We start from the raw sequence: 23,589 nt of genomic DNA, 5'->3' as shown, positions 1-23,589 counted from the left end.
TCTGGTTTGAGTGGGCACCTCTGTTGGTGATCTTTATCAGGTTGAGAATGATACAGAACCGTCACTAAAGCATTTAGATTTGGTACAAATGATGGGCGTGATGACCATCTTTACCTTCCCCGGCTGGCCAACCAACAAAGATTAGTCTGTAGTCTGGGAGGACGAAGCTTGTAAGGAGCTGAAGGATAAAGCAACCACTCTGTTTGTGATTATGTAACAAACTAGAAGGCTACTGGAACAATGTTGTGTGGACAACTCTTCATATTGTAAGATAAAAACTTAATGGGATCATATTAGGAAACTGGTCCCATTAGCTTCAAAAGGCAAATCTCAGAACGTCTTTCACTAAACTAAGTCTTCAGCAAAACAGCAACCTAACAAAGAAATGTCAAAGAGAAAAAAGTAGAAACTTTGACTTTAAGAGTCATGATCTTTATCCAGTAAAATGGAGAACATGTGAGGAAACCCACCAACATCTTACGGCTGAAGTTCGTCCGAATGAGCTCAAGCCATCGAGGACTGAACAACAGCTACAAGAACTGTTTAGTTATTACTTCACAAAGTTGCCCCACAGGATACTGAAAACAAAGGGTTTTTTTCTCATAGAGATGTTAATTTTATACTTAATTAAATGAGTAGCTAGCCCATTGGCATGGTAGTTAGCACTGTTAACTCACAGCAAGAAGGCTCCCATCCAAGGACCTTCTTGCTGTAGCTCAGGAGGTAAAGCTAACTGGTTTGATCCCTGTGTGCCGATAGTGTTAGGGCAGCTGTCCCTTTAAGAGTTCTGATACCTGGTGACATCACAGGAAGCAGGAAGTAGTAAGGTTTAGTGAAGTTTGCACATGGCCAAGGAGACTGCCATGAATCCACATGCATCTGCCTTCAATCCTTCGTCTTTTGGAGCATCGTCTGTATGTATATTGTTTATTTGATGCTTATCTGTAGTTCTGTGGTTGTATTTTGTGACATGAGGGAAGTTTAATGTGTAACTTTGATACGTTGTTGAAACCACATGTTTAGAGCACGGCTAATGCTTATTCTTGCAGCTAAAGTGCTACGCTACGTTGATTTAGATTATTGTAGACTTGTAGGTACAGTGTATATGTAAGATTTAAAGAATATACTGTAATTGTAATTGTGTTATGTTTGTTTCAGTTTCACACTTTCTACATCATTAAACCTGTGGACAAAGAGTAATGGTCTTCAGAGTCTTGATGGAAGAAAAGTGTTGAACCTTGCTGCCAGTTCCTCTTCTGTGCAGTGTGAAGAGGGAAAGACAGTACAGTGAAAAGACGTTGAGTTACAGACAAGGTAACACAGTGCATGTGACAACAACTACTGCTATCACGCTACATAGCCTCTACTTGCCTACACTATGGATTCAAAGCCATCATCAGTGAAGACACGGTCTTATGCTTCTATGTCAACCACACGTTCTCATGGATCGGCTACCAGCACTGCAGCTGCAAGAGCTAGGGCTAATGCTGAAGCAGCAAAGGCACGTTTAGCGTTTGCAGAGCAAGAAATGAAGTTAAAAATGGAAAAGGCTCGTCTGGAAGCTTCTATAGAAATGCTGACCACAGAAAAGGAAACTGCTGCAGCTGTAGCAAAGGCAGAAGCTTTAGAAGCAGCGGTTGGCGTTAGTGAAGGAAAACACAGTTGTAAACTTCCTCTCATTGCAACATCAGTCGACTCTGTTGAGCGTACAAAAGAGTATGTGGAGAAACAAGCCGAAGTATCAAGAGACATCCAGATGGCATCACAGGAGGATTTACCCTTGCAGGATGAGACACAGCAGCCGCTTCCTGAGGAACCTTTGCATAATACGGTGTGCATGCCCCGTCTCAATTCGCTGAGTGATGGTCCCCCCAACGCTGCTATTACTGTCTTTGATACTCCACTGCCTCCTCCATGTAAACAAAATAGCCTTAATCCCTTTGTCACATCAGATGTGAATCGCAACTCAGCTCAACAGACAGAGCACCACTACTACGGAGCACTCAAAGAAAATGATTATGAAGATTTTCTAAGGCCTTCATGCAGTGTAACTGCACATCAGCCACCCTGGAAGACCAACAGCGCCATGGAAGCTCTTCCCCATCACCCATATGGTAACTCTCAGCGGCCTAGTTACTCCACTGATCCACATGTGACAGACTTTGTCAGATTTCTAGCACGACGTGAGATCGTTACAAGTGGTCTACTACAATTTAACGATAGACCGGAAAACTACAGGGCCTGGCGACGTTCATTCCAGAATGCGGTGAGAGACTTGAATCTAACAAGTGATGAAGAAATGGATCTTCTTGTCAAATGGCTGGGAAGTGAATCAGCTGAGCATGCAAAGCGTATTAGGTCCATCCACATAAATCAACCAGCTAAAGGGCTGAGCATGATCTGGAACCGACTAGATGCTTCTTACGGTTCATCTGAAGCTATTGAGAAAGCTTTGTTCCAAAAACTGGATAGTTTCCCCAAAATTGGCAATAAAGACTACTCCAAGCTCCGGGACCTCAGTGATTTACTGATGGAACTGCAGACATCAAGCAGATGTTTCATTCCTTTCTTGTGAGAGAAGAAGATCGTAACTTCCTACGGTTCTTCTGGTTCAGAGACAACAGTCCTACACAGGATGTCATTGAGTACCGCATGACCGTACATGTGTTCGGTAATAGTCCTAGTCCAGCGGTTGCCATTTACTGCCTCAGGCAGTCCACGATGGATGGAGGACCACATCATGACCCCGAGGTGAAACAGTTTGTTTGCCATGACTTTTATGTCGATGATGCACTTAAATCTTTTTCAAGTGTAAAAAGTGCTGTCTGTCTGTTGAAGAAAACTCAGGATGTTCTGGCAAACTCCAACCTGAGGCTCCACAAAATCGCCTCTAACAGCAAAGAGGTCATGGAGGCTTTCCCACCTGAAGATCGCGCAAATGACTTGAAGGATTTGGATCTGAGCTCAGATATTCTACCTGTACAGCGCAGCTTGGGACTAAATTGGAACTTGGAGTGCGACATGTTTGTTTTTAAAGTCAACAAAGAAGAGAAGCCTTTCACACGCCGAGGCATCCTATCAGTGGTAAATAGCGTGTATGACCCCTTGGGATTTGTGGCTCCCGTGACCATTCAAGGGAAGCACATTCTAAGAGAGCTCACACAACAAAGATGTGACTGGGATTCTCAGCTCCCTGAAGGGATGCAGGAACAATGGAAGTCTTGGCGGGATTCACTAAAAGACCTAAGTTGCGTGATGATCCCAAGAGCCTATACCAAAGCCTTTCTTTCAACAACAAAGACGAGAGAACTGTTTGTCTTTTCTGATGCGTCAACAATGGCTATTGCAGCAGTTGCCTATCTCAGGGTGGTGGACGAAGCAGGGAATACTCATACTGGCTTTGTTATGGGTAAGGCGAAGCTGGCACCCAGACCTGAACACACAATCCCCAGACTTGAGCTTTGTGCAGCTGTACTTGCCGTGGAGTTAGCAGATTTCATATCATCAGAGCTTGACATGCGCATCGATGCTATCACCTTCTACACTGATAGCAAAGTAGTGCTCGGATACATAAATAACGAGACAAGACGCTTTTATGTGTATGTCAGCAATCGTATTGTCCGCATCAGAAGGTCCTCTCATCCTAAGCAGTGGAAGTACGTGTCTACAGGGGAAAATCCAACAGACTGTGCGACAAGGTCTGTACCGGCTGCCTTTCTCTCAGATACCTCTTGGCTCACTGGACCTCCTTTTCTGACTGAGCCTATGCAAGATTCTCTAGAACCAGAATCCTTTGAGCTTGTGGATGCAAACATGGACGCTGAGATCAGCCCGCAAATCTCTACTTTGCAAACACAGGCTTCTCGCACACTACTTGGGTCCCACCGTTTCTCCAAATTTTCTTCCTGGCAAGCTTTGAAACGTGCCATTGCTAATCTCCTTCACATTGTGAACAGCTTTCACACATGTAAGGTCAAAGGGACCATGCAATGCAAGGGGTGGCATTTCTGTCAGAAAGCAGGTACACCTGATCAACTCAGTTTATCAGAGCACGTCATTATTCAAACTGTGCAGGAAGAGGCATATGCTGAAGAGTTGGCCTGTCTCAAAAACAATAAGGTGATCCCTCAAGGGAGTCCTCTTAGGACCCTGGATCCCTTCATTGACGCACACAACGTCCTCAGAGTTGGTGGTCGGATAAGACATGGAGAGGTTCCTCATGAAGAAAAGAACCCTAAGATCATTCCTTGTAAGTACCATATTGCAACATTGCTGGTCAGACATTTCCATGAACAAACCCTGCACCAGGGACGCCACTTCACAGAGGGTGCCATCCGTGCAGCAGGCTACTGGATAATAGGTATGAAGCGATTGGTGAGCACTGTCATCCACCATTGTGTCACATGTCGAAAGCTTCGCGGCCTCCCTGAACAACAAAAGATGGCTGACCTGCCATCAGATCGCCTCTCTATGGAACCTCCATTTACCTACGTTGGACTGGACGTGTTTGGCCCATGGAGTGTTGTTGCACGGCGTACAAGAGGTGGTCTCGCCCATAGTAAGAGATGGGCAGTTATATTCACTTGTATGGCCGTTAGAGCAGTCCACATAGAGGTCATAGAATCTCTGGACACCTCATGCTTCATCAATGCCCTCAGGAGGTTTCTAGCTATTCGAGGTCCTGTGAAACAAATACGTTCGGACAGAGGCACAAACTTCGTGGGTGCGTCAACTGAACTAAAGATTCCATCCAATATTGATTCCACGTCTGTTGAGAAGTACCTAGCTGGAAAAGGTTGTGCATGGATCTTTAATCCTCCACATGCGTCTCACATGGGTGGCGCATGGGAGAGGGTGATAGGAATAGCCAAAAGAATCCTCGATTCAATGTTCCTGCATCTTGAGACATCAAACTTGACGCATGAGGTCCTTACTACGCTGATGGCAGAAGTGGTGGCAATTATCAATGCCAGGCCTCTCATACCAGTATCTACTGATCCAAGTGACCCAGTTCTACTAACCCCAGCCACTCTCTTAACTCAGAAGATGGGCACTCCATCAGCTCCACCTGAAGACTCCAATGTCAAAGATATGTGTAAACAACAATGGCGTCAGGTGCAGCATCTGGCCCAGACTTTCTGGAGCAAATGGAGACGACAGTATCTTTCTTCACTGCAGCCAAGAAGAAAGTGGCAGGACAGTCACCCCAATCTGGAGCCTGGGAGCATTGTACTTCTCAGAGATCAGCAGCTCAAGAGAAATGAATGGCCTCTTGGAGTAATCACCCAAGTCTTCCCTAGCCAGGACAATAAGGTCCGCACAGCGGAGGTGAAGGTATCCAGGCAAGATGGGACAAAAGTATTTTTGAGACCTGTGTCGGAGCTCATTCTTCTGTTACATCCAGACAAAGACTGAACTGTTACTCTAGATTAGATTAGATTAGATAGAACTTTATTAATCCCTCGGGTGGGTTCCTCTGGGAAATTCGATTTCCAAAAAAGCACAGCACCGACAGAAGTTACAGAGTTACGGAATATTATATATATATATATATATATATATATATATATATATATATACACACACACACACACACACACACACACACACACACACACATATATATATAAATACAGAGACAATATAAATAAAATATACGAAGGGGATAAATAGAATAAATAGGAATAAAAAATAAAAATACAAGTGAATGAATTGCACATTTCAAGTATTGAGTCTATTGCACTGTTGACTATTTACAAAAGTATTGCACAAAAGGTATTGCACAGTGAGGTGAAGAGGCACTACAGCTTAGTTGTTCCCCCCTCCTTTGTCCTCCTGTCTCCCCTCCCTCTCCCCTCCAGAGAGGAGTTAAACAGTCTGATGGCGTGTGGGACAAAGGAGTTTTTAAGTCTGTTAGTTCTTGTCTTGGGGAGAAGCAACCTGTCACTGAACAGACTCTTCTGGTTGTTAATGGCCGTGTGCAGAGGATGCCTGGCATTGTCCATAATGTCCATCAGTTTCTTTAATGTCCTTTTCTCTGCCACTGTCACCAGAGTGTCCAGCTTCATGCCGACCACAGAGCTAGCCCTCTTGATCAGTTTTTCCAGCCTGCATGAGTCCTTCTTTGCTGTGCTGCTCCCCCAGCACACCACAGCATAGGAAAGTACTCCAGCAACCACCGACTGGTAAAACATCCTCAGGAGCTTCCTGCAGATGTTAAAAGACCTCAGCCTCCTGAGGAAGTACAGTCGGCTTTGGGCTTTTTTGTACAGGTGCTCTGTGTTGCATGACCAGTCCAGTTTATTGTCCACCCACAGCCCGAGGTACTTGTACTTGTTGACCACCTCCACCTCCACCTCTATATCTATATACATATATAACCATGTATAACCGTTCTGTATTGTGTGTTAGTTGTGGCATTCTAACATGCCAGGCGGGGAGTGTGCCGATAGTGTTAGGGCAGCTGTCCCTTTAAGAGTTCTGATACCTGGTGACATCACAGGAAGCAGGAAGTAGTAAGGTTTAGTGAAGTTTGCACATGGCCAAGGAGACTGCCATGAATCCACATGCATCTGCCTTCAATCCTTCGTCTTTTGGAGCATCGTCTGTATGTATATTGTTTATTTGATGCTTATCTGTAGTTCTGTGGTTGTATTTTGTGACATGAGGGAAGTTTAATGTGTAACTTTGATACGTTGTTGAAACCACATGTTTAGAGCACGGCTAATGCTTATTCTTGCAGCTAAAGTGCTACGCTACGTTGATTTAGATTATTGTAGACTTGTAGGTACAGTGTATATGTAAGATTTAAAGAATATACTGTAATTGTAATTGTGTTATGTTTGTTTCAGTTTCACACTTTCTACATCATTAAACCTGTGGACAAAGAGTAATGGTCTTCAGAGTCTTGATGGAAGAAAAGTGTTGAACCTTGCTGCCAGTTCCTCTTCTGTGCAGTGTGAAGAGGGAAAGACAGTACACCCTGGCTGCACCAGTCTGTATGCCAAACATCACTGAATGTGTGAATGTTAGCTAGAAAGCACTTACACAGAGAAGGCTTATAAAAAGTGCTTGTATAAAGGGTGAAGGAGGCAAGTCGTGTATAGTGCTTCGAGTGGTCAGACTAAAAGCGCTGTGTAAGAACCATCTACGTCTATCTGGCCGAGGCCTTTACATGTGGAGTTCACTCCGGCTTCCTCCCACGGTCAAACATCCAGGTAGTGAGGACAGGTTAACTGGTGAGTCGAAATGTGAGTGTGAATGGTTGTCTGTCTGTGTGACAGACTGTCAACCTGTCCAGGGTGGGATAGGCTCCACCCCCCACCTGCAACCTAAATTGGATAAGCGGAAAAACGTGGATGGAATAAATGACTAAATGCGTCGTTGTATAACTGGGTTGTGCGTTAGGGTACATGAAAGTTGTCTTATAATTGATCCTCCTCTCCTCACCTCAGCTGGTCACATGGCTGCCCCCCTTTCTTCTCTGCATCCATCCTTCTTATCTGAGTTCAGATTATAGCAGCAGCGCTCTCACTGGTCTGTATGTAGGTTTTTCACACGTTGCTTGAATGAAACAGTGTAAAATGTCATGTGTTGTAGTTCATCTATAGGACCATGTAAATTCAGTAAGTGACCATGTAATTTGTTTAGAGAACGTATGACAGAAGCTTTTGGTTTTATCAGCTGTGGGTTGGTGGAGGTTTACCAAGAGCTAGTGTGACACTCGCACAAATCTCTGATGTTACACAGCAGTGTACTAGTGTATCTGCTGCATCCTTCAGTAAAAATAAATGAACCAAGCCGTCACATGCATATGAAAACAGATGTCAACTGTATCCAACTCTGAACCGCTTCTACTGCTTACAGCATATGAAGCACGTAGCTGGTAGATTTACTGGAACATTCAGAAACTGAAGAGTCACAGCTTTGTCAGACTCACTTAGCATAGAGTCAAAACGAGAGTTAAAACATACTAAATATGTGTGATGGTGATTTCTGTCCCTCTGATCACAACTCTGTTCTGTTTTTGGTTAAAGATGTTCACACAAACATCGGAGTAGTTTCTGTGGTTCCCCTGTGAGCCTGCAGCTCACTGCGTGGTCTACAGTGCATCGTTGTTGCGGTTTGTGAACGCCTTCATCTTGTTTTCAGAAGCACGGGGCATGCCTTAAAGCTGAGCAATATACCTACGAGAGAAAAGAGTCTCATTAAGAATGAACACTGTGGATTTTTGACAACCGGCAGCTGTTTTGGAAAAACAGATTCTTCACAATGTTTCTTGTAAACAGAATTAAGTTTCCTCTTCACCTGACTGCCACAGAGGCCGGACTCATACCTGTATGCTGTAGCAAAGACACGTGTCAGTCACTCAGGAATACAACACAGTGTAGAAATGTATGATTTCAGATCTTTTAATGATATCCTGGTGCTGGGCTGTGTGGTTCTTCTCCACCATCATGGTAGTTCTATATTGTGTATTTTGTTGTACAGTTATTTTATTTTCAACTTTAATTTATATATTTTATCTTATTCTTCCCAGTTAAATTTACCCTTCATTCTAATTTGTGTTGTACAGTTATTTCATTTTTAACCTTAATTTATATTTTATTCCTTCTTAGTTAAATTTACCCTTTTTAATTTTTCATATTTATTTCCTATCTTATTCATAGCCTTTTCCTTTTTTGTTTTCTTTAGGTCACGAGCAGTTGTCCAAGCATTTCACTACATATCGTACTGTGTATGACTGTGTACGTGACAAATAAAATTTGAATTTGATTTGATCGGCTCCTCGTGGTTTCACGTGCTTCACCCTCACCTGTCTTGTCGGCTCATCCGCAGTATCTCGTCTGGAAGCTCGTTCAAGATTTCTCTGAAATGACCACATTTCACTTCACCTGCTTCTCTCTGGCACCACCGCTCTGCCAAAGCTTCTGCTAGCCCGTCCTTACCTATTTACTCTCCACTTAGCTGCACTTTATTGAACATTACTGTCAGCTGCCAACTCCCTCCGTGCCTGGCCAACTTCCCCATAACCCCGCCCCTTTACACCTGCCCACTCCACAATAAAGTTGGTCTAACTGCTAGCACCGCTCCAAGCCTGCTCCATGGCCCCAGCCCGAACTCAACCATGACAGACGCAGGGCCTCACATCTGACTCAGGACACTTTGTTATACAGATCATCACCTCTCTGCCACCGTGTGAGACAGTTGGGGTAGTATTGTTTGTGAAGAGTAACAGCTGTGACACCTTTAGTTTTTATGTTATTCGTTTATTTATTTATTGCAGTTTAAGTTTTGGTAGATTTCCTGTGATGTCTACTCCTGGAGGGCTTTGGCACCATGTGAACACCTGTGGATGCTTTTGTATTCGTCTTTTTTTCTTGCTGAAATTCTGCATTCTGCTCCTGCTCCATCAATCTTGTGAAAAGGAAATGAGTTTTGTGAATCTGTATTTATAAAAAAATGAATGTTTTCCTTCTCACTGTCACCAAAGCACCTGCTCAGAGGGGCCATGTGATTGTTGGGGTTTCTCTGGATTATTGCAGAGTCTTTACCATATGAAGTGCCTGCGTGACTGTTGTTGTGATTTGGCACAATATAAATCAAATGTAATTGAATTCAAACTCTGATGATGTTTTAGGTTATGGCTGCACGGTGTACACATGAAAGACCTCGCCTCAGAGGGTCACAAGCTAAGATCAGCCCAGTCTCACCCCCACAAAATACAAGCACTGCATAAGGAAGAGCATCCTGTGTAAAACTTATACCAAATCTAATAGATCCACCCACTGTGGGGACTTCTTGGGAAATAAGATAAGATAGAACTTTATTAATCCCTCGGGTGGGTTCCTCTGGGAAATTCGGTAAGGGGAACAAGGATGAAAGTAAATTCACACTAGATTCAGTCAAACACAAAAACTCTAAAACAGTGACAGATAATAATAACTATAAGAAGAATATGTTTACGTCTCGATGCTCAGTCATCTATTTAAATAAATCTCCAAAGGTTGATTCTGTTCATCTGGAAGTTTTCAGTAGGAGAAACGTTTCATCATCAGGTGACGTCTCCAGTCTCAGCTGACTGCAGGCTTCCAACCTTTAAACAGGACATTTGCACAATGACTGAAACCAGCAGCACTGAAGGAACAATGGGCTGTGAGGTCAGTTCCTTCATCTCATGACCATCGACGAAACGTTTCTCCCACTGAAAACCTCCAGATGAACAGAATCAAACTTTGGGGAATAGTATTCTTGCCTCCACCAAAGAGAGTGGGGGGGTTTGATCTTGCTTGTGTGCACGTTTGTCATTCTTTTCGCCTGTGAACACCACAGTTCACGAAGTTTTGAAGCACAAGTGTAGAGTGGAATCATCCATCTTAATAACTCACCCTTGGAAAATTGAGAACAGCCTCAGAACTTAGCAATTATGAAGGCACATTTAAAGTATCATGTCACATTTGACCTTTGACCTGTACTTCTGAAGGTCATAATCATCATAATAATCATGCCATGTAAAGCTCTGCTTCTAGCTGCCATTGTTTGTGTTGACAACATATCAGCATAAAGGAACGATCTGACCACTACTGTGAGCCCACAGGTCAAACTGTCACCTTTAAAACTCTACTGCTGTTGTTTATATTAGTAATATTAATGAAATGATACCTGTATGTGGGGACTCATGTCACATTTGACTCTGATCTCACTTTTACATCTGACTTCCAAAATGTATTATTTTCAGTGCACTGCAAAGTCCTTACAGGACATGAAAACTACAAAGAACAGCAAATGTACAAAATATAATAAAAGTATTAAAAGTAAATACGGCCTGGAGGGTGGAGCTGCCTGGGTGGAGGTTTTGTTTATCGTGCAACACCTCTGCAAATACACACACTGCATCGTTTTAAGCTAGCATGACATGAAAATGCTTGACTACACACACACACACACGCACACGCACTGCACCGTCTCAATCTCTAATTTCTTTCTTTCTTTTGTGGTTGTTTGTTTGATTTGCTCTGTCGTGCAGGACGGGTCAGGGGTTAGCACTACTATGCAGACTAGTTTACAAGCAGACAATAGAGAGGCAGTAACGTGAGAGCTGTCTGCTGTTCTCAGGTTTCTCTTTCACTATGTAGGTCAGGAAAACAATGTTTTAGCTAAGGTGTTGTCATCATGACCTAGAAGGTTTGTTCACCTAGTAGTCAGCATACCAGTACTTTAATGGGGACGAAGTGGCCTTGCATTTACGTCATAAGCCTTTTTCACCAGTTAACCATGGAAAGTCTCAGAGAATCAGATTATGGTCCAACGATGTCCCTGGTCAGCAGTAGCACAGAAAGTCCATATTTGTTCTGGGTACTCGCTTTGATTTAAGCGAGGGTCCTGCATGATAGAGCTAGCAGGAGACTGGGAACAGGCTGGCCGCTCGATTAATGTGTAGCTAAAGGAGTTACTGGTTATACTGGTGATCGTCTGACATTGCTGCAATTGTAATAAGTAGCAGTAGAAAGTAAGAACATGACACATTTGGATTTATGAAGCAAATGTGTTCAAACACCCTGATGCTGAAATATCGGAGTCCTTAAAATAGTCATTGTTTACTCTGATGACAGCTTTGACATGAACATGGTTGTATCCACCAAAACTGTACAAAACTGTCAAAATGTTACTTATTATTATTACTTATTATTGACAATCTTGACAAGACACAAATGAACAACTACAGGCCGATCTCAAATCTCCCAGTTTTAAGTAAGATCATTGAAAAAGCAGTTTCTCAACAGCTCAATTACTTCTTAACACAGAATAACTGCTATGATGCCTTCCAGTCAGGTTTTAGACAGAACCACAGCACTGAAACTGCTCTGACCAAAGTGTTTAATGACATATGTCTGAATACAGACAGTGGAAAAATGTCAGTCTTAGTTTTACTGGATCTCAGTGCAGCATTTGATACAGTCGACCACAACATATTACTCAAACGACTGGAGAACTGGGCAGGTCTTTCAGGAACTGTACTAAACTGGTTCAAAACATACTTAGAAAACAGGAAATACTTTGTATCAATAGGTAACTTCACAACTTGCCTTGCCTATTAGAGATGTCTTCAAACGTTTGACTCACATGGACTGTTACATAGTTACTTGGTTTCTATCTGGTTTTTACATCAGTTCTCAAAGTTTAAACTAGATTCATCACTCTTTCTTTCACCAAGAGAATCCAGTGTTTTGTTTGCCAAATTTGACTTGCAGGTAGAAAACCTTCGACGTGTTTGATGTGAGGTTGTTTTTCAGGAGACGGGGTCGGTCCCTTAGTTCCAGTGAAAAGCACTGTTAATGTTTCAGTATACAGAGACATTTTGGACAATTTAACGCTCCCAGCTTTGTGGGAACGGTTTGGGGATGGCTCCTTCCTGTTCAATGACTGCAGTGCACAAAGCAATGTGGGTCAATGACTTTGGTGTGGAAGAAGTGGAGTCCTGACATCAACCTAAGAGAACACCACTGGGAATAATTAGAGCAGAGCCTGTGAGCCAGGCCTCCTCCTAAACCTCGCAAAGGGTGGGTGGACGTCGCATTAACCCTCAATTCAATTCAATTTTATTTATATAGCGCCAAATCACAACAAAAGTCGCCTCAAGGCGCTTGAGGGATGAAGAATGGGATGTCACTCAAGTTCATATGCACGTCAGACCACACGAGCAAACACAAATACACCTTCAGAAACATATTAGAACATTGGTGACATGTTCAATATTTTACCTGCTGTAAATTGTGGACGTTTAACTGTATTTTCACAAGTTTCCTATTGATAAAGACCTGTGGTCATTTACAGTACACCAGTAAATATATCCATATCTTTCCTTATATATTCATATTATATTAGAGGCATTATTGTGTCTAATCATTTTTTAATCATAAAATTCAAACTAATTTCACCTTTTCACCAACAGATGGAGTCTTTCCTCTACTTTGTGCTAGTTTCAGCTATGCAAGAATGATTGGAACTTATTATTGGATCTCCCACTGAAACTTTAAAATAGATGTTTTTAGGAGCAGCACACGGGAGACATGACGGCTGCTGCTTACTGCTGTAGCGCAATATCGTTTTTTGGGTTTTGCTGAATTGCATTTTATGTGTATTTATACTTTTATATTCACTATTTTAATCTGTGGAATGAATGAATGAATTTAAGTATGCTAGTCTGCTGAAATCCAGTTCCTCTGTACAATGCCTGAGTACAGCAACAATAAAGGAATCTTTATCTTATCTTATCTATACTGTAGCTATCTTGTTTGACCTGGATACATTTTCATCCAGAACCTTTGCTTTTATGGAGGTTTATGGCTGCACACAGGCTTATTGCCTGCCACAGATTGTAGTAAGCTGTATATTAGTTATGTATCAGTCCACTCCTGATAGCACAAATGAAACTTTTATTTTTCTGGTATTTGCATGAATGAGATAATTTATTAAGGTTTTTTTCTTAAATGACTGATACATTTAATACAAACACTGGCCCAGTTACAGGTAACATCTATCTTAAACTGTGTCCTGAAAAGGTCTCTTGCATGTCAGACTGAATCACTAAACGGAACAGGACCGAGGTTTTAACTTCTTAGATGACATTTAGGATTTGGCCTTGAGCTCTTGCAGAATTCCCTCCTCTTGTGCGTTTCATACATCATATATCATCACATGCTATATATTATATTTCCAAAGCAGAATGTATCCTGAGGGAGAACCTTAGTGTTTTTAACAAATGTAAACATGTGACTGATATCAGGTGGGATTCCCTGCACAGCTGCTGGGACTGTAGGATGCGGTTAAAAGCAGCTGGGATTTGTTGCGTGGAAGTAGAGGTGGGAGTGCGTTGATCTTAGAATGGTTGGTCAGTGCTGCTCAGGTCATCTATAAGACGTATGGTGAGATACGTCTTATAGATGCAGTAGCACAATCTGAATACTTTTTTCAAGTAACAAGTAATGTAAGGGATTACTATTGCAGAAAAAGTAGTTACATTACAGTTACATTCCCGTAAGCACGCTGCGGTACAGCGTTACTAAACTGTGATTTTGTTTGTGAGAGTGTCTCGTGACAATGACGTACGAGCGTGTGACGTCCGTGGCAGCAACAGACGTGGATAACATGGAGTGATGGAGAGAGTACGACCGTGCAGCGTTGCGGAAGTAATCAGATTACTGTGAGTTTGAATCTGTTAAAAGTGACACAAACATCAGCGTCTGCTGTTCACTCTGTGTGGGAAGGAAACTTCTTTCTGCAGCGAAAAAATGAAACTTCAAATCTGAGCGAGCAGCGAGCGCGCCGCCACCGCAACGTGACATTCACAGAGAAACCCCCGGACCCCCCACTGACATGACCGCTGTGGGCAAACCTCCACCCGCCCCACTCCTGATAAACAGGTGGCAATAGATTTAAGAGCTGCTGAGTCTTTGATTCTATTTATTTTCTGCTGTGTTTTACTCGCATCTATTTGAAAGAGTGTAAACACAAAACATGATTTTATCTGCTGGAACATGCAGACGATAGGTTTCCATGTTAATGTCTGTTAATGGCAAGATGGCGCCGGTGTGTGTGGCTGCTCGTCTGTCACTGCCAAGTTTGTTCCTGTTTATGTTATTTCTAATTTGTGTCATCCATGAAACAAAGTCTCTGCTGAGGTATGATCGCCAGACACTATTGGACCTCAAACCTGTGGTCCAAAATATTGTGTCCTTTGGAGCTGGTGGGCAGCAACCCCTGCCCCCATTTGCATCGGAAACCCCGGGTTACCTGTACCGGGTTCCCACACTACCTTCCCGGCGAAAGCGTCATTGTCGCCGGGGTAAACGAAGCGGTCGCCTGGTGAAGCTAAAGGTTTACCTAAAGAATTATTCTGCTGTTTTCCGACCAGTGCATGGATTCTTGCCAAGGCTGTTTGCGTCTCGGCGTTTTCTGGACCCTGTTGATGCCTGTTTGGTGCCTGTGGTCGGCTTTGATGATGATGCTCCTCGGCCTCGCTGCCCATGCTCTCCCAGGCTAAACCTCCGCTGTCAACATTATCGGAATCTGAGATCGCTGCGGCGGGTTTCTGGACCTCCTGAACCCCGAGCTCCAACTCCAGCTCCCGCTAGGATTGGCCTGGTGAACGCCAGATCACTTTTAAACAAAACTTTTATTCTTCGGGACTTCTTCAGTTCCCGTGATCTGGATTTTCTGTGTGTGACTGAGACGTGGCTGAGTGTTGGTGAGTCCAGTGTTCTATCTGAACTTTTACCTGTGGATTGTTGCTATTTTAACTCGCCACGGACGTCAGGCAGAGGTGGAGGCACAGTGACTGTTTACAAAAAGGATTTTAAATGTAAGCAGTGTTTTCTACAGCCTTCGTTCTCCAGCTTTGAACTTACCTCGTTTGAGGTGAGTCGTACAAACCCGGTTTTCTGCGCTGTCATCTATCGCCCCCCGAAATACAATAAGAACTTCATAAACGACTTTTCTGATTTTTTAGCTGGGATTATGCCCAACTATGATAGTGTTCTTATTGTTGGAGATTTTAATATACATGTATGCTGTCCTGATAAGCCACTGGTAAAGGACTTTTTAAGCCTTATTGACTCTTTTAGCCTGGTACAGTCCGTACGTGGCCCTACACATGAGCACGGACACACACTGGACCTTGTTCTGTCATATGGTGTGCCTGTCACTGACTTGGAGATTTGTGACTGTGCACTCTCAGATCATATGCCTGTGTTATTCAACGTTGGTTTGACATATACCGCAGTTAGATCTGGCGCTGCTACTCGGAGCTGTGGGGTTATTAACCCCGCCACTGCTGCGCAGTTTTCTGCTGCTTTTAATCAGCTCGGCGGCCCTTCTGACTTTGTCTCCTCTGATACAGAAGAGCTAAATTCCTGGTTTTATTCTTGCTGTCAAAAAATCATGGACTCTGTGGCTCCTTTAAAAACCAGGCAGCTTAAGGCTAAACCTGAGCCTTGGTTTAATGAGAGCAGTCGTGCTGTTAAGAGGGAATGTCGTCGAGCAGAACGGAGGTGGAAAAAGGATAAACTGCATGTATCATTTCAAATTCTCAAAGACTGCTGGCATCGCTACCAGAACACTGTTAAAGAGGCAAAAAGGGAATATTTTGCAAATATTATTTCTTCCAACGGTCATAACCCACGTGTGTTATTTAGGACCATTGACACTGTTCTTAATACTCCTTTGAATGTCTGTTTGGAAGTTTCTCCTGAGATTTGCAATGGTTTTCTGAACTTTTTTATTGAAAAGGTTGTCACCATCAGGGCTCTTATCACAGCTCCTGACTCTGACCCCTCTGTCTCTGTCCCTTGTGCTGCTGTTTTCACTCAGTTTGAGCTTGTGACGCTCTCCTCTTTAGAGGATGTGGTTCGCCATATTAAGCCCACAGGTTCTCCACGGGATCCTGTCCCTCCACAATTCTTTAAAGAAATTTTTCCTAGTATACAACAGTATGTCCTTGACATTATTAACAGCAGTCTGCCTTCTGGTGTGGTTCCTGCAAATTTCAAACATGCAGTAGTACAGCCACTGCTTAAGAAACCTGGCCTTGATCACACAGTTTTAGCGAACTATAGGCCTATTTCCAAGCTGCCTTTAGTCTCCAAGGTTTTAGAGAAAATTGTTTTTAGTCAACTGAAAGATTTTCTAGATGGTAATGGCATCTTTGAGGTTTTTCAATCAGGTTTTAAAACCCTTCACAGCACAGAATCTGCATTATTAAGGGTTTTTAATTACCTCCTTCTGGCATGTGATTCTGGTAACCATGTTGTTCTTGTCTTGCTCGACCGAACTGCTGCCTTTGACACCGTAGACCACAATATTCTAACTTCTCGATTACATGATGTAGTGGGTATTGGTGGCACTGCACTTAATTGGTTTAGGTCTTATTTATCAGATAGAACTTTCTCTGTCAGCCTTCTCGGTTACGAATAGTCTTCTGCTCCTCTGTCATGTGGTGTCCCACAGGGCTCAATTTTAGGGCCACTGCTCTTTTCTCTGTATCTACTGCCTCTGGGTTCTATCCTTAGAAGGCATGGGATCTCATTTCACTGTTATGCCGATGACTGCCAAATTTATTTGCCACTAAAACACAAGGATGGCATCTCCATAAAACCTCTCTTAACATGTCTAGATGACATTAAAGCTTGGTTGGCTCTAAACTTTTTAAATTTTAATGAAAAGAAAACAGAAGTGTTGGTGTTTGGACCCAGTGGTCCCTGTGAGTCCTCCTCTGTTGTTTTAGGATCCCTGGAAGTCTATTTTAAATCTGTTGTTACTGACCTTGGTTTTAAGTTGGACAGTGATTTTAAATTGGACAACCAAATCAGAGCAGTGGTGAAGTCCAGTTTTTATCATTTAAGGCGACTGGCAAGAGTAAAATCTTTTCTTTCGAGGCAGCACCTTGAAACAGTGATCCATGCTTTTATTTCTTCCCGCCTGGACGACTGTAACTCACTTTATGTGGGGGTCAGTCAGTCGTTGCTCTCACGTCTGCAGCTGGTTCAAAATGCGGCTGCACGACTCCTAGCAGGAACTCGAAAAAGAGAGCATATAACCCCCGTGCTGGCCTCTCTGCACTGGCTGCCTGTGTCTTTTAGAGTTAATTTTAAAATTCTTATGTTTGTTTTTAAATGCCTTCACAGTCTTGCCCCGCCTTACCTCTCTGAGCTTCTTCATCCCCACATACCTTGTCGGTCTCTCAGGTCAGCTGACCAGCTGCTCCTGGAGGTACCGAGATCCAGGAGGAAGCTCAGAGGGGGCGGGGCCTTCTCTATTGTGGCTCCAAAATTATGGAATAATTTGCCCGTGCATGTTAGAGAGGCCCCTTCACTGTCCACTTTTAAATCACGTCTTAAAACCCACTTTTATTCCTTGGCTTCTAACCTCAGTGAGACTTAGTTTCTTTTTTAATGCAGTAGTTATTTAATTAATGATTTCACTCTTCTTTTATTTGTGTTTTATTTATATCTCATGTAATTTTATTTTACAGTTCCAATGTACAGCACTTTGTGTCAGCTGTGGTTGTTTCAAAGTGTTTTTTAAGTAAATATGATGATGATGATGATGATGATGATGATGATGCATAAAGTTAAAAAGATGAAAACTAATAAAACAAGTTTAAAAAATACTTTTTCATTGGATTCAGTTTCATATGATGGATTATGCAGAAACAGTCGAACACGGCTGAAAGCTAACACTGTTGCTTTATTACATATTCAGGTTGTAACTCATGTTTTTGAAAAACAACTAAGTAACTAATTACTTAATCAGTAATGTAACAGGATTACTTTTTGGAGATGTAATCAGTAATTAGTAACTAATTACTTGCCCAACACTGATGGTGAGGGGTCCAAACTCTAGCAACCACAGGTAGGCCTGCAGTCTGACAGCAAAGTGCTCCAGAAGCACAAAATGATACTGTGTAGTCTTTACGATCAGTCAAGCTCTCGTTGAAGAAAGATCTTAAATCTGATTCTGGATTTAACGGGGAACCAGTGAAGTCTGTGGTCTCTGTTTGCTAGTCCCTGTCAGACTCTACCTGCAGCGCTCTGGATCAACCACAAGCTTCTTAAGGAAAACCGAACTTCTTTTCCTTTTGGGTTGTTTCATGATCAATCTCAGAGTCAGGATGTTTGACGCCTCAAACTTCATGAGCACAGAATGACTAAAAATATAACTGCAACAAATAATCATTTGCTTCCTGTTTCTATATATATTTCTTTTTTTCTTTGACCAACTTTGAGCATCAGTGTCACAGTTTTTATCATAGTTTCATATAAATAGAGTTTTACATTCACTCAGTTTTGGCTCTCTGATTAATCCAGGGGTGTCCAACCCCAGGCCTCGAGGGCTGGTGTCCTGCAGGTTTTAGACGTGTCAGCTGATTTAAACGGCTAAATGACTTCCTCAACATGTCTTGCAGTTCGCCAGAGGCCTGGTAATGAACTCATCACCCAGGGTGAGATCTAAACCTGCGGGACACCAGCCCTCGAGTTCCCCACCCTCTGGATTAAACAAATCCTATGGCTCTTACCCAGCAGGCATACAGAGCTCAGACAGAGCTGATGTGGGTCAAAATCATCCAGGTGTGTTCCCTGCTAACCCTGCAGGTCGAGTCCTGTTGCACTGGTTATTTCACAATTTAGACTTTAAAATCACACAAAAAATAACCAAACCACTTGAACTATACTGAGCTGGTGCTGATGTTGTTCTTATGCTTAGCCTAAAGCTGCACCTCTTCCCGTGTTCTCAGTTGATGATAGTCACCCAACAGGAAAGCAGCCGGGCATCCTGAGGAAGTGTGGTGGAAATCCAAATCGTTCTGAACCAACCGTCTACCACGGCACAAACGAGCAGATGAAAAGCACAGAATGAATTCACAGGTTGGACTTCAGTCCTCCTTCTAGTGTCCCTGCTGGAACCTGGAACTGTGAACGAACTTCTACGGCCCACCTGCTCACTTCACTTCAATTTGTCCTCAGCACATCTTCACATGAGCATGAATCCCGTCACATACACAGGAATACTTTTACTTCTTAAAACTCTGTTTGGATCAGTCACCATTTATTTGTTTTCTAAGTCATCCAGTGTGTCACTGTCACTCTTTCTGCACCACACAGGTCAGACTGTGCAGGCTCTCAGTGAGGCCTGTTCTATTAGCATCACAGTTATTCTAACACCCGATCCTTTGTACTGGTTAATGTAAACATACTTTTTATTTATTGTATTTTATTCAACATGAGCAAAACTGACCCAGTGTCTTCAACCCCAGGTAACGTGACAATACACCCACCTACTACAGAACTTAATGAACCTTGGGTGGGGAAATATGGAGCATGAAATCAATATGGGGGGAGACGCTGATTGAAGCATCCCTCGTTGCCAGACTGAGTATTTCAAAATCTGCTGTTCTATGGAGCAAAGCATGTGCCAGGTACCACTCCTCACATACTTATGAGAAACCGAAGCAACAGATTTGCTAAATGTTTCGTGGGATGGCAGGTTCAGAGTTTGGTGTAAACAACGCTCAAGCACAGAGGCAGCTCGCCTCCTCCCAGCGTGTGATGGCTGTTTGGGCTTCTTAGTACCAACTAAGAATCACTTCGATTACAGCACTAAGTACAAGGAAACTACAGTGCTTCTAAAAGCCTGCAATAATAATTAATGTGCAATAATAACAGTGTGCAATACACATACACTTATTTTTTTATTACCAAGTTAATATACTGTGTTGTGTTGTTTGTGTTGCGTTGTGATGTCTCATATCGTGTCGTGTTTTTTTAAAATGATAATCTCTTTAGTTTTTAACTTACATTTTCAAAGACGTTGAGCTGCAGCTCATCTGAATTATTTTTCTCCAGAGTGCCACAGGTACAGAAAGCTCCCAGTTATTTTAAAATAACCTTGTTCCTAATCCAGTAAAGTGTAAATGTCTTCACTTGCACAGGTCTGGCACGAGGACTTGTCGTGATAACCCTTTGAAAGAGCATCAGTAAAGAGCGTGCTCACGTTCTACAAACACAATGAAACGACACAGATCACCCCCATAAAAAGAGCTGTTTATTTTTGTAAATGTACAGGCATGGCTGGCACGCTCTAACGGTAGCGGTGCAGCTGCAGGGTGTTGCGCCTCTTCCAGGCTGCATGGCGGGAGCCTCCAATGGTCAGGTGGAACTTGTGGCCCTTACCCAGGCCGCGGCTCTTCTTACCCGCCGATGTCAGGCCACGCATCTCTCTGTGCTTGTGCACCGCTCTTGTGAGCCACTGGGTGTCTGGGTTGCGTCTGATGGCCTTGTGGAAGGTATCGACCAGGATCACCTCGAAAAACTTGTAGGTGGAGTCCTCGCCCACCCAGTAAGAGTTGAGCACTCGCAGGGCACCGCAGTGACGGCCAGCACGCTCCTACAAAATAAAAGTCATGTTTAGTCTTAGCAGGGTAATCACATTCTAAAGCATTCAATATCTGCTAGCTCCTGTTGGCAACAAGCTTTGAATCCAATATTCAAAACCCACAGACAATGTCAGACCTGCCCGAGCCACTCGTCACACCGCTAACCTTTGTGTGCTCACGTCAGGAAAACAAAAGCAAGCAGCCTTCACCACTGAGAAAGACGTCTGCACGAGTGCAGGCCTCAAACCTCACCAACGCCACAGCTTCATTTGGGAAAAATAACTTCCAACCACTGCAACTTCCCATTTCACAGCCAGACATGTTCACTGGATGTTTCCCCTTCAGAAAATTCCACACCAACATCCTGTGAAGTTAGTTTCAGTCAGAGAGCTAGGTGTAGCATCACAGGTAAACGTGATAACGTTATGAAAGCTGCTGCACAAGAGAGCGTGCAGTATTCTTGCTTCTTCCAAAAACAGATGCACGTTTTTTAAAGTGGTGATTAAAGATTGTGGATAAGCCCATGTTTGTCAAGTCAATCCCACTGTGCCCACTCATCCCACCAGCTGCATGAACATGACCAGTGCAGTTAGTGTTCCATTAACACTCTGCAGAGAACCTGTCCAATCTGTAAGCGGACAATTTTGCAATAAGGAAAATTGTACACACATTTACATCAAGACAGAGAGCACATACTAAAGTAATGCAGCGTCTAACATTGCACAGCACATTTATACAGGACTGCTGAGGGGTGCAGGATATTGGCCAAGAATATATTATAACAAACAAACAGGAATACAAACACTTTTCATTTCACAGATCACATCATTCTGTAGGTTTCAACACAAGATACGACCACTGATGAAAACTATTTGCTGGGGTGTGAGTGGCAACTACACCTTTAACATTGTTAATCCACCATCACACTAAGCTACTGTGGGCAGTAAAGTAAGGCATCCTTTCATATTACTAACACGATATTCACATTAATGTAATAAAATGAGTAACAGGCTTAATGATGCTCAATGTCACATTCAGTACTGAACTATCTGACGCTTGGTGTAGCTTCATGAAACCAAGGTTGGATCAGCAGGTATGAACGTACCTCAGCGATGGACTGCAGGCTGCGGGCGAACTTGATTTGGTTGACACCATGATGCACTGGTTTGCCATAGGTAGCACCTTTGGGGACGGGGCGTTTACGACCTCCACGGCGCACACGAATACGGTAGATCACGTAGCCTGTTTCGATCGAACAAAAATATGCAATTACCCGAACGGGTACAGATGATGACAGGTGACAGACGTGGAGGCGAACAACCACAGGCACAGCACTCACCTTGCTTGGCCTTGTAGCCCAGCCTGCGAGCCTTGTCTGGCCTGGTGGGTCTGGGAGCACGGTGGAGGTTGGACAGCTGACGGTACTGCCAGCAGCGGACGCGGAGCAAGAAGCGCATCACATCGGACTGCTTCTTACGCCATAGCTCCTGCATATACTTATATGCCCCCATGTTGACTTATCTGAGAAGAAAAAGAAACTTTGGTCAAGTCATTTTTGTCAGCTTGTTAATTAAAAGCTCATTAGGCGCTACCTTCCTTTACAGTGCAACCAACAGTTCAGCAGAGCAACACTGTTTACGGCAGCTACGCTGAAGAGCCCAACAGGTACGGTCTAACAAGTCTTTAAATCACTGAACTGTTGGCAAGTTACAAGATTAGTTCGGCACATTTTAAATAGAAATTCATGTATTACTACATTTCAAACGGCACATGGCTGGACGTGACCTGGACTGGATACCTTCAGAATATGAAGGCTACGCAAACACGTCCATGCTTCAGGTTTCCCCAAAAACATTCAGACACATGAAGAGAATGAAATAGCGACACAGCAGATGTAGCCACTCCACGCTTAGCATAAGCTGTATACAAGGCTAGCATAGCCGACAGCAGCACACCGCAGTTGGCCGGCTCTTTGTCGCATAAATACCCACAGAAATAACTCCACAGAAATGCACGCGTACGTGGGACAGTGATCCAAACGCTAGAACTCTACATTTATATAAATAAATCACAGTGGAAACGACACGTTAGCGGTCCCTGGCTACCAGACAGAGAGCATCTGAACGCCACTAAAGCACAGGATTCTAATCAAAGCCTTTAACCTTTTTCCACGAAATAGTCACAGAGTACAGATTGATAACAAAGCACTAAGCTACAGCCCGAGTCACAGATACAGATGAACGGGTATACATGATGATTTTAACGGATTACTATTTGGTCACAAGCACAGAAAAACTCGCTTACATGATGGCGTACTAGCCGGAAAGAGAGAGGGCAAGTACCCAGCATGCCTTAAGGAAAACGGCAGTAGCGTACTTCCGCTTTTCGCAGTGCTCCTGGGAAATGTGGTCTTCTTTTCTCTTCGACTTTTCGCGTTTGTCACTTATGTGGTAATTTTCAGAATCAAACACGCGCTCATTGTCCAGTTTCCAGTGATTTCATTCCTACAAATATAAAGCAAAAATATTTGTAAACATAAAGACAAATTCGGAGCCATAATTTACTGCGTCGAACTGCATATTAATTAGGAGTCAATTACAAAGTCAACATTAATAACATGCGCTAAACTTTTTTTTAAATGTAATTTTAACTTGTCTTTA

General features: G+C 43.1%; 2 protein-coding genes across 5 annotated transcripts in view; one reads left to right on the top strand and one right to left on the bottom strand.

The window, feature by feature from the left end:
- Nucleotides 1-693: 693 nt before the first annotated feature.
- Nucleotides 694-23,589, top strand: part of LOC309698845 (uncharacterized protein) — a 59,547-nt gene continuing 36,651 nt past the window's right edge. The window contains exons 1-4 of one of the 4 annotated variants that reach the window (XR_014274195.1): nt 694-914; nt 1,159-6,607; nt 6,852-7,238; nt 12,953-13,274. Coding sequence is in view for 1 of the 4 variants with exons in the window: in XM_082521575.1 (XP_082377701.1) it covers nt 2,554-5,415 (2,862 nt within the window). In the remaining 3 variants the exon portion in view is untranslated. The other 3 variants (XR_014274196.1, XR_014274194.1, XM_082521575.1) reach the window with 3 other exon arrangements.
- Nucleotides 20,577-23,336, bottom strand: rpl15 (ribosomal protein L15). Its single transcript, XM_082521627.1, has 4 exons — nt 23,234-23,336; nt 22,269-22,450; nt 22,035-22,171; nt 20,577-20,940 (listed from the first exon to the last, which is right to left on the bottom strand). Exons 2-4 carry the CDS (start codon nt 22,438-22,440, stop codon nt 20,635-20,637), a joined length of 615 nt encoding a protein of 204 aa, XP_082377753.1. The 5' UTR covers nt 22,441-22,450; nt 23,234-23,336; the 3' UTR covers nt 20,577-20,634.

This window comes from Aulonocara stuartgranti, assembly GCF_965226115.1.
Source record: "Aulonocara stuartgranti genome assembly, chromosome: 22".
Taxonomy (NCBI): domain Eukaryota; kingdom Metazoa; phylum Chordata; class Actinopteri; order Cichliformes; family Cichlidae; genus Aulonocara; species Aulonocara stuartgranti.
This window is presented reverse-complemented; position numbering and strand designations above follow the sequence as displayed.